General features: G+C 39.4%; 1 protein-coding gene across 1 annotated transcript in view; it reads left to right on the top strand.

Annotated features, from left to right (window-relative positions):
* Positions 1-1,953, top strand: part of necab2 (N-terminal EF-hand calcium binding protein 2) — a 179,971-nt gene extending 178,018 nt beyond the window's left edge. Inside the window, exon 13 of the mRNA XM_061676991.1 lies at positions 1,315-1,953. Within this exon, the coding sequence (XP_061532975.1) occupies positions 1,315-1,343 (29 nt within the window). The 3' untranslated portion in view covers positions 1,344-1,953. The remainder of the gene's footprint in view (positions 1-1,314) is intronic.
* Positions 1,954-11,121: the final 9,168 nt, after the last annotated feature.

Consider the following 11,121-nt stretch of genomic DNA (forward strand, 5'->3'; position numbering starts at 1 on the left):
CAGAACCGCGAAGCACACGTAACATCGGCGACAAGACCTGATCCGCGAGTACGTCTTATATTAATTAGGAAATGTGCCTACAATAATCTAATTAGTTTACGGATGTTAATATTAAATGCATCAAGCGATGGAGCGATGTTGATGGTTATGTCACAACACAGAATGAGCTAGCTTCAAATTCAGAAATGGTCCCAAAAAAAATGGAAAAATACTTAATATTTTCCTGGAGGATGCATTTGGGATTAGCCTTTGATGTTGTTAATCGTGAAAAATGAAGTGAAACAGACTGATGTCAGTCAATCCTTTTTCAGAATGAGAGTGCTTAAAGAGGAGGATGCTATTCACGTGGCACAGCTTGAAGCAGGCATCAAGTGCAGGTGGAGCTGGGCCTGGCTCACGTTGGAGGCCAAAACAAAAATGCAAAGAAATTCGGAAAATTTCATTTTAATCTTAAATTTGTACATCAAAATGTACTTGAGCGGTGTAAATATTTTTTTCTGCGTAAAGAAGTTTGTATTTATTTTTGCCTTATTGTACTCTTCAGAGTCTTACAGATTGCTTAATTTCTGTTAAAATTAAAAACAATTCTCTACGGGGGCCCGGGGATCTCCCCGGCCACCCCAACAATGTGTTTTTTTGGTCTGTCACCTTTTTCATGCCTTTGGTGTTTGCATGTCTGAAATAGAAATGGCTAATGTGAGGCTGTGAAACATACCATTTACATTGGAACAGCAAACAGAACAGCAAAGTAACAATTCTCTGCTGACCAGCCAATCATCACTATTTATGGGATTATGGTATTTAGTGGTAGGAGTACCAAATGAAGGGTGTCATTAAAGTCAAATTGGTAAACAATTTAGAGTTTAAAATCAGCTTGGCAAACTAAGAAAGTAAAGTTGATTAGAGTTAAAATACTACTAAAATACTAAATGTCAGAACGACTTGTTTGATATGTTGATTTGTCAATACCTGAACACAAATTACAAAACAAAGTTTATTGTTTGGGTATTTTTTAAATGTTATTTGTCCAAATAAATACACCTAACAAAAAATAAACACATTTAGTGCTTAGGTTTTTTGTCAATTTCCAACTATTATTTTTTTGTATGTGTGTGTATTGTTGAGTAAAAGTCCTTAAGTTTTTACTTTGGAAGGCTGCCTGTGTACTTGAGAACTGGGAAAAAGCTGCCTTATACCGAAATGGATTCATTACCTTTGTGAGGCAATGTTTTAATCCATCACTTCTTACCTGCACTGTCAGGTTGCACTGTCTGCTTTCTGTATGTCCAACCTCTTCATCTTCTTTCTCCGCAGCTGCCTGGTGCAGTGTGAACAAGGCCTGAGCATGAACGTATCCAACTATATACCAAGACTCGTGGACATCAACCCCTTGACCTTTTCCTTGCATTTCTCTGACTTTCACTCCCCTCACGTTCCTCAAAACCTCTTGAAATACATGTTTACACAGTGCAAATGAATGGTGTCAACTGCAGTGACTATTGAACAAAATGCATTTTCCCAAAATACATTTGCATCCAAACATTGTGGTTTCCTGCTTAATATTTATGATATATCAATTTGTTAGTTATGTTCTAATCTAGCTAGTTGGAGTTTGTCATGTAGCATGGAGCCTTGGGAGAAAATCTTCATGTAGCAGGAAACTGAATGTCCTTTTGGTATTGCAGCCATTTTTAAACATGGTCTAAATTTCTTACACGAAGCTTGTCCATGTAGCTGCAAGTCCATTTGAGATACCTATTTCACATTTGGTCAAGTACACAGGAACATTCTGGAAATTACGTAAATATTTCTCCTGTTGTTATTGTTATTTGTAGCCGACCACAAACTTTGATGTAATCCTCACATCATTTTACAAATACATCTATACATCAGTTGAGCTATACTGAACAAAAACATAAACGCAACACTTTTGTTTTTGCTCCCATTTTTCATCAGCTGGACTCCAAGATCTAAAACTTTTTCGACATACACAAAAGGCCATTTCCCTCAAATATAGTTCACAAATCTGTCTAAATCTGTGTCAATGAGCATTTCTCCTTTGTCGAGATAATCCATCCCACCTCACAGGTGTGGCATATCAAGATGCCGATGAGACAGGATGAATATTGCACAGGTGTGCCATAGCCTGGCCACAATAAAAGGCCACTCTGAACTTGGAGTTTTATCACACAGCACAATGCGACAGATGTCGCAAGTTCTGACTAAGCGGGCAATTGGGATGCTGACTGCAGGAATGTCCACCAGAGCTGTTGCCCATGAACTGAATGTTCATTTCTCTACTATAAACCGTCTCCAGAGGCGTTTCAGACAATTTGGCAGTACATCCAACCGGCCTCACAAATGCAGACCACGTGTAACCACACCAGCCCAGAACCTCCACATCCAGCATGTTCACCTCCAAGACCGTCAGAGACCAGCCACCCGTACAGCTGCTGCAACAATCGGTTTGCATAACCAAAGAATTTCTGCACAAACTGTCAGAAATCGTCTCAGGGAAGCTCATCTGCATGCTCGTCGTCCTCATCGAGGTCTCGACCTGACTGCCGTTTGTCGTCGTAACCGACTTGAGTTCCTGCCAATAACCAGTAACTTAGCACAGCCATTGAAGAGGAGTGGACCAACATTCCACAGGCCACAATCAACAACCCGATCAACTCTATGCGAAGGAGATGTGTTGCACTGCGTGAGGCAAATGGTGGTCACACCAGATACTGACTGGTTTTCTGACCCCCCCCCCCCCCCAGACCTCCACAATAAACCAAAACATTTCAGAGTGGCCTTTTATTGTGGCCAGCCTAAGGCACACCTGCACAATAATCATCCTGTCTAATAAGCATCTTGATATGCCACACCTGTGAGGTGGGATGGATTATCTCAACAAAGGAGAAATGCTCACTAACCAAAGATTTAGACACATTTGTGAATAATATTTGAGGGAAATGGCCTTTTGTGTATGTAGAAAAAGTTTTAGATCTTGGAGTCCAGCTCACGAAAAATGGGAGCAAAAACAAAAGTGTTGCGTTTATATTTTTGTTCAGTGTAAAAATTTAAGCTTGATCTTCCTTACAAAAGCATAGTTCTGGACTGTTTTTTTAATTACAAAAAAAGCTTGCGGACGAAACCGATTGTTAGTCGTGAAATCGGTTTAATTAATTTTCTCATTTGTTTTGTTCTCAAGTAGAAATTGATGCTGAATTCATTAAGAGATTTGAAGTAGCAGTTCACACATGCAGCATGTGCCATATTTTGTCCAAAATGAATTACCGATAACTCACCAATGCTGACCAATGCTAACCAAATCCACCAACAACTCAACACAACTGAATGCTGACATGGCTGAACAAAACAATTGCTTATTGCATTTTCTTTCTTTGCGCACTAATGTAATACAAAAATTATTTCATTCATTTTCCCTTATCCTCACTCGGGTCGCAGCAGCCTATCCCAGCTATCTTTGGGCGAGAACCCTGAACTGGTCGCCAGCCAATCGCAAGGCACACATAAACAAACAATCATTTGCGCTCACATTCACACCTACTGGCAATTTAGAGTTTCCAATTAACCTACCATGCATGTTTTGCGTATGTGGGAGGAAACCGGAGTACCTGGAGAAAAGCCACGCAGGCATGGGGAGAACATGCAAACTCCACACAGGGGAGGCCAAATTTGATCCCGGGTCCTCAGAACTGTGAGGCAGATGTGCTAACCAGTCGCCCACCGTGCAGCTAATATTAAAATCTATATTTAAAATTAGGTTTTATTTCATAATGATAATTTTATCAAGCCCAGTGTCACAACATTTTTTGAAAGCGGTACAGTATGTGGGAAAGCTCTGACCCATGTTTGATGGCAGACATGATCGCCACCTGCAGGACGCTGGAGTTCAGCCTTGGCAGAGCTGTTCTTGATTTTTATTTGAAACGACTTTAAATAATATAATTTTTCAATACTCACTTCATTTCCATCACTTAAGAATTACTGAAGACTTTCTTTCACCCAAGGTGAGCTGCGGTAGCCTCTAGCCATGTGATGCACTGTGACACTTCAGTCATTAAAAAAATTAATTAAAAATCTGACCGGAAAACATCATCATAGTACTTGCCATATAATCATAAGGTTAGAATTCAAATTTCAGTCACATGTAATAAAACTGTAGAATTTTGAAAGATGCAATAAACACTCATTTTGCTCAAGCATGTTGCACTGGAATTTGAAAGTCTGATGAGTTTTTATGGTGGTGCTCATCCATTAGTGAGCACCACTTTCTTATTGAAAAATGCTCACGTATGACCACTAACATGCCATTTACACGACTGACAGTTCAAATGCAGATAACAGTCAGAGAATAATACTACTTTTATAAATAAGTATCAGCTATCAGAGGACCATCATTGTAACGTCATGAACACAATGATGCTGAAGATTATTCAAAGCCCTTCGCAAAGTGGCTATCTATGGACAGTTTTAACGTTTTGCAAATAAACGTCATTGACAGCGGAGGATGAATCTTTTAGATTCCAGCTCTCGCCTCAATTACAAGCCAACAGTGTCCTGTGGATTGTCAATATTCCTGTAGTAGTCTTTTAAAGTTCTCGTAGAAGCTGCAGTTTTGCTTTACATACCAGTTATTTTATTTTTGGGAGTTCATTTATAGTCAGTTAGCTTTAACGTCAGGGTAATAAAACACAATATATGGTCACTGTTGGATTAGGACTCTGCTGCTACCTAAACAGAAGAGAAAAGAGAGCTAGTCTATAAAACCTAGTTTGTTTTTGCATTCTTTGTGTCATACTCTTCTAAAATGACGATCAGTATCTTATATTAGCTGTGTAAGTCTGGTAGAACTTGTATATATATGAATAATGTTGTTCTAATATGAATATATTTGTATTATTTCAATATTTTAGTGCTGTGGTGCAAATATTTTTCTCAGTGAAATTGACAGTGGCTTCTCAAACACTTGTTTCATACCATCAGAAACTGCTGACATTGACGATAAAAGCCTTAATAATCACAACATGGTATGGAAAAGTTTCATATTTTCCCAAATTTTTTATTTTTTTTTACCTCCCACTAAGCAAGGTAATATCACATTCACCTAAATTTCATTCAAATGTTCAAATATTCAAATACATGTTTTAATCTAACATATTTACTTGACATACCGTTTATGATTTGACAAATTGTAATCAAATTAACAAAAAAACAAAGATATTCTTCTCTTAGTTGTAAGAAATGTGAAAACTGGGTTAAAAAAAACCAAATAACTTAAATAATAAAACACAAGACAAACAAAATAACCTTGAGAGTGCAGCAAGCAGAGACTTGAAAACTGTGATACTGTATGCCAGTACAGTTCACATCTCAATCACTGCAAGCCTTGTAACACTATTTCAAACATAACTTGTGGGTCGCTTACTACATTAGGGTACTCAATCTTAACAACCTTGTCTTATTAACATAAGTTTGCCCAAGCAGTCACTGTTCATGTTGGGACTGTACATTTAAAAAAAAAAAAGAATACGAGGGGCAACAATTATTTCCATTTCCAACCATTATTGAAAGGAACCACGAAAAAAACGACATGCGGATACAGATTTGAGTTACACATTTCATTCCCATTGTAACAGGAAGTAACGTGAGCATGTTTATCTTGAACAAGCATATATAAATAAAGGCATCCTCTCAAACAGGCACCTTGTTTCAAATGAATGCCTGCTACTGCAGTTGAGTAAATAACACCCACCGTTTGTGGAAATACACTACATTACGGTTTTAGTGGCGGAGAAATAAAAACCTTGCAGAGGTTGGCTTTTGTTAAGGTCAGACATAGGCAAAACAATATCTTAAGAACCCAGCACCCCTTTCGTGATCCACTTCACATCGCTACACAACGACCAACTTGATAAACATCCATATGATCCCATGTTGTTGTTAAGATTCTGTCAAAAAGCACAATTTAACATGGGTCAACGTTGTGACTTGATCATTACTAGTTGATTACTGTTTATTTATTATCTGGATTTGTTGTACAGTTATTCTTCCAAAAATACCACATTGCCAGCCAATTCCCTGTTAAATCAACATTGACTCTACAAATGATAGCCAGTGTGATACCGCTGAAGAGTATGTTTTTACAACATGTTAATGAGGATAGTATCACTATCAAGAAACCCACCGTTTAATTGGAGTATACTACTGACATGCTTTAAGATTAATTAGTGTTAGTGTTATAGTTAACAATACACTTGAGCAGCCACAGCATTATGAGCACTTTCACAATATTCAATACAAACGTATCAAGCATTCTGCCTTACAATGATAATAACAATAATATCAATGCTTCTGTACCAGTAGAATCTATGTGAAATCTGAGTTGACCATTTGGAGGAGAGGCAAGTTGGATGGCTCAATGTTGACACGTCATGAAACATGATATACTGTATGGCAATGCGGAAATGTTCAAGTCAATGCAGCCCAACAATGTAATGCTTCCTGTACAATGTCCCCACTCCAATTAGTTTGATGGTAAATGAAATGTCAGAATGCCAATACTGTTTCCTGTTGATGCATTCCGGAATGTCGTTCACTGTGCAATCTGTTTTTTGGTTTTCTCTACTTTTCTCCCGAGTACAATTTGTGATTTGTCATGAAACTAAATAGTTATGCCTTTGAAATGTCATGAAACAAGCCTTGACTGAATGTGTCCTGGCTATTAGGACTGGCAGTGACATGCGCTACGATACACGCAGACTTGGCCTCCTGTAGGCAACACCACTTAGTGCTGAGAACTGATGTAACTGGGTTTACCTCACGAGTCTTAGTACACGATTCCAGGTTCCAAGTCAGGAATTTGCCAAATTTCCTAATATCAAGGCTACAATTAATTCCTTCTGTGACTGTGTTCTTTTCTATTCTTCAATGAGTGCATGTCAACTGAATGTCTAGTAACTTCTTTGCTGTAGTATTAGGCCATACTACTCCTTTATGGGTTTGGTGCATTTCTTACATTCTTTTCCTCCTTTTTCTAGTAGTCCTAAGAAGGAGACAGAGTCTAAAATATATTATATACAGTACGTACGTATGTTTGACTAGAAAAGTGGAATACAAGGATGAATATTACATTTTATGAGATTGTTGAACTATTAATGCTTAATGTATGTTTCTGTAAAACAGATCTAGTAGACATTGAATGGATGCAAGTGTTTGTCAAAATTTTAGAAACTGTAGAGCGCTGCAAATTCAATAAAGGTATGAAACAAAATGCTTTGCTGCCTTGATGTGAAATGTTTGTATTTTTGAGATGCCAATGTCATAAATAGACTTGATATTAAGCATTTCTCCATTTTCTTTACCGCTCATCCTCACTAGGGTCGCGGGCTGCTGGAGCCTATCCCAGCTATCTCTAACTCTGGGTGGGAGGCGGGGTACACCCCGAACTGGTCACCAGCCAATCACAGGGCACATATAAACAAACAACCATTCGCACTCACATTCACACCTCGGGGCAATTTAGAGACTTCAATTAACCTACCATGCATGTTTTTGGGATGTGGGAGGAAACCAGAGTACCAAGAGAAAACCCACCCAGGCATGGGGAGAACATGCAAACTCCGCACAGGCTGGGCCGGGATTTGACCCCGGTCTCCAGAACTGTGAGGCAGATGTGCTAACCAGTCGGCCACTGTGCCGGTGATATTAAGCGTATCACATAAAATATATATTTCAACACAGTGGTTAAGTATTAAGCACGACAGCGTTCAAATTTATGTTGGAACATCTCGGTGTGGCGTATGCAAGTTCTCCCCATGCTTGCTTTGGGTTTCAGGTGTTCTAGTTACTTCTCACTTCCCCAAAAACATGCTCCTTAGGTCAACTGAAAACTCAAAATTGACCATTAGCGTGAATGGTTGTTTGTTTATACTGTTTGTGCCTTGCAATTTGATCGGCAACCAGTACGGGGTGTACCTGCCTCTTGCCCAAAGTCAGCTGGGGTAGGCCTCAGTTACCTGCACACCTAATGAGGAGAGGCAATATTGGGTGGCTAGAAAATGTTTCAATTTTTTTGAAATGAATTTTTTTAATAATTTTTTTTCAATGAATCACTAAATGGTGTCATATTGTAGACTTCAGATCGTTTGATTATGCTGATACTTTATTCACAAGCATTCTAGTCACTCAGCTCAGCAGCTACATCTCTGCATTAAGGACATTGTGATTTTCTCTTCACAATAAGGCTAATAGCAGGTTTATTAATGTCAATATGAAGAGATCCATCCTTAGATGTACAGTCGTAATATTTTTAGCCATGACTGCATAAAAAGACACATGATGTTATTTCTTATTGACTGTCTGTCAGGAAATCAAACTAAATTTTTCCTGTTTTATGTCAAATAGTATTACCAAAATTATTTCCATCCATCCATTTTCTGAGCCGCTTCTCCTCACTAGGGTCACGGGCGTGCTGGAGCCTAACCCAGCTGTCATCGGGCAGGAGGCGGGGTACACCCTGAACTGGTTGCCAGCCAATCACAGTGCACATACAAACAAACAACCATTCACACTCACAGTCATGCCTACGGGCAATTTAGAGTCTCCAATTAATGCATGTTTTTGGGATGTGGGAGGAAACCAGAGTGCCCGGAGAAAACCCACGCAGGCACGGGGAGAATATACAAACTCCACACAGGCAGGGCCGGGGATTGAACCCGGGTCCTCAGAACTGTGAGGCTGACGCTCTAACCAGTCGGCCACCGTGCCGCCCCAAAGTTATTTGTGTTTGCTAAATGCAAGAATAGCGAGAGAATGATTTTTTTTTTTTAGACAAACATATATAATAGAAAATACAGTCATGCTCATTGGTTGCCAATATTTTTTAGCACGACTGTATAGTACAGTTAATACCAGCATCAACCTAAGCATATATTGTGTGTGAATTAGCAGTTTTGGAAGAAAATTTCCAATAAATTGATGAAGAAGAAGTGATTTGTAATTCAGAGATTCACCCCCATTATGGATTTAACCTTGTGATAGTTTGATGTTTTTATTGTCATCGTTATTAAATCTAGTGACTCTTGAATGTTTGGCTGATGACCAGTTCAGGCCAGGGTGTACCCTGCCCCTCGCTCAGTCAGCTCGGATAGGCTGCAGCTCACCCACAACACTAAAAAATGTAGAAAAAACGGATGGTTAGATGGATGGCTTGACCCTTGAATGTAAAATGAGTGCAGCATGATAATTCCTCAAGTATGTAATTGTAAAAGTCACATTTTAAATAATTTTAGTTACATTTTATTCTCTAAACACTTAAACATTAAAGCAAACAAAAGTCTGGACAATATCATAAAATAAATGAGCTCATTTGGTCTTTTTATTTTTAAACAAACCTTCACTATTACTTATTTAAAATATTACATTATTTATACACCGGTTTCAATGCAGTTTTTTTACATACCTGTTAAATATATTGTAGAAGTTATCATTTATTTGCTTAGCTTGCATTAGTATTATGGACGATTTTGAGAAAGGAAGATGTCTCGCCTTCAAGAAGATGACTCAGCAGGAATCATCCGATGGAAGGCCGCCTTGACCAAGGACGTGGTCGGGGACGTGGCAGGTGTTGGTCCCATGTCTTCACCTTGAAACCCTACCCTTAGTGTGTTGTGTCTTGTTGCTTAGAACGTTATGTCTTCTAAAACCTTCCTATTTCAAATAAATGCAGGAGCGACGGGAGAGATTGTTTAGAGCGTGTTGAGAGGCTGTAATCTGAACAATCTCCCATACGCCCTCCTCATGAGAAAAAGAAACCAGCGTCTTAATTCCTTTTGTGCATTTTTATAGGTGTTGGGTGAGATAAATCCAACAATACCATAAAAAAAGATAGTATGACAGTCTTTACAAACACAAGAAAATTTATTTTATGCCCCCCGCCCCATAACCCCATATTGACAGTGTGAAGCTTCCAAGTCTTTGGTATAAATTAAGGTTCAAATTGGGACCACATTGACTTACCGTATTTTCACGACCATAAGGCGCACTTAAAAGTCTTACATTTTCTCCAAAATGGACGAGGCGCCTTATAATGCGGCGCACCTTATGTGTGCACCGAGTTCCAAAATCTCTAAATGTTGTTGTGTGATGAGCGCTCCGCTTGACTGACTGGGAGCATTTCCTAGCGACGCGCTGCTTATATAGAGGAAGGCAGACGTGACTGAGGACAGCAGGCGGACGTAAAGGGGGAAGGGTGCACGTGACAAAGGACGCTAAAGACACGCCCCCAGTAGGTATATAGTTGTATGTGCATCGGTTTGGCTAAGGACCCCTGAAAATGACTGCGGTCAAGCCAGCCTCCACTCGTAAAGTAGCAGTCAAGCCAGCCGCCCCTCATTTTGTTCATACTAGGCATTACGCTAATAGGTCGCCAACTCGCGGCGAAAGCCACCTTCAAAATAAAAGCCTCCCAATAATACGGACCTATGTCATAGATTTTTTTTAACAGATTTTTTTAGTCAGGGGTAATGACAGCAAAATATGCAGTTTTCAGAGACTTATTTTGATATACAATATCAGATCTTCATCAAACCTCTTTTAGTGGAGTCCTTGGTGTGTGTGTGAATGTGAGGCTTTGTAAAGCGCTTTGGGCAATGTGATGATGAAGATAAAGCGCAATATAAGTACAGTCCATTTACCATTTTTCCAAAGATATCAAATAAACCATTTTTTTAAATATATCTCAAGATTCAAATTAACTTTGCTGGTTGCATTACTTAACCGAAGAGCACTGACGTGATTATTGGGAAGCTTTTATTTTGAAGGTGGCTTTCGCCTCGAGTTGGCGACCTATTACCGTAATGCCTAGTATGAACAAAATTAGGGGCGGCTGGCTTGACTGCTACTTTACGAGTGCAGCCTGGCTGTACCGCAGTCGAAAACGGCACCTACGAAGAGACACGCTTACGAAGCACAGTTCAAACTGCAAGCTATCAGTTACGCGGAGGAACATGGGAATCGAGCAGCCGCGAGAGAATTCAAGATCAACGAATCCATGGTTCCCAAGAGGAGGAAGCAGGAAAACGAGCTTCGCCAAGTCAAGAAGATGAG

The sequence above is a fragment of the Phycodurus eques genome, chromosome 5 (assembly GCF_024500275.1).
Source record: "Phycodurus eques isolate BA_2022a chromosome 5, UOR_Pequ_1.1, whole genome shotgun sequence".
Lineage (NCBI taxonomy): Eukaryota > Metazoa > Chordata > Actinopteri > Syngnathiformes > Syngnathidae > Phycodurus > Phycodurus eques.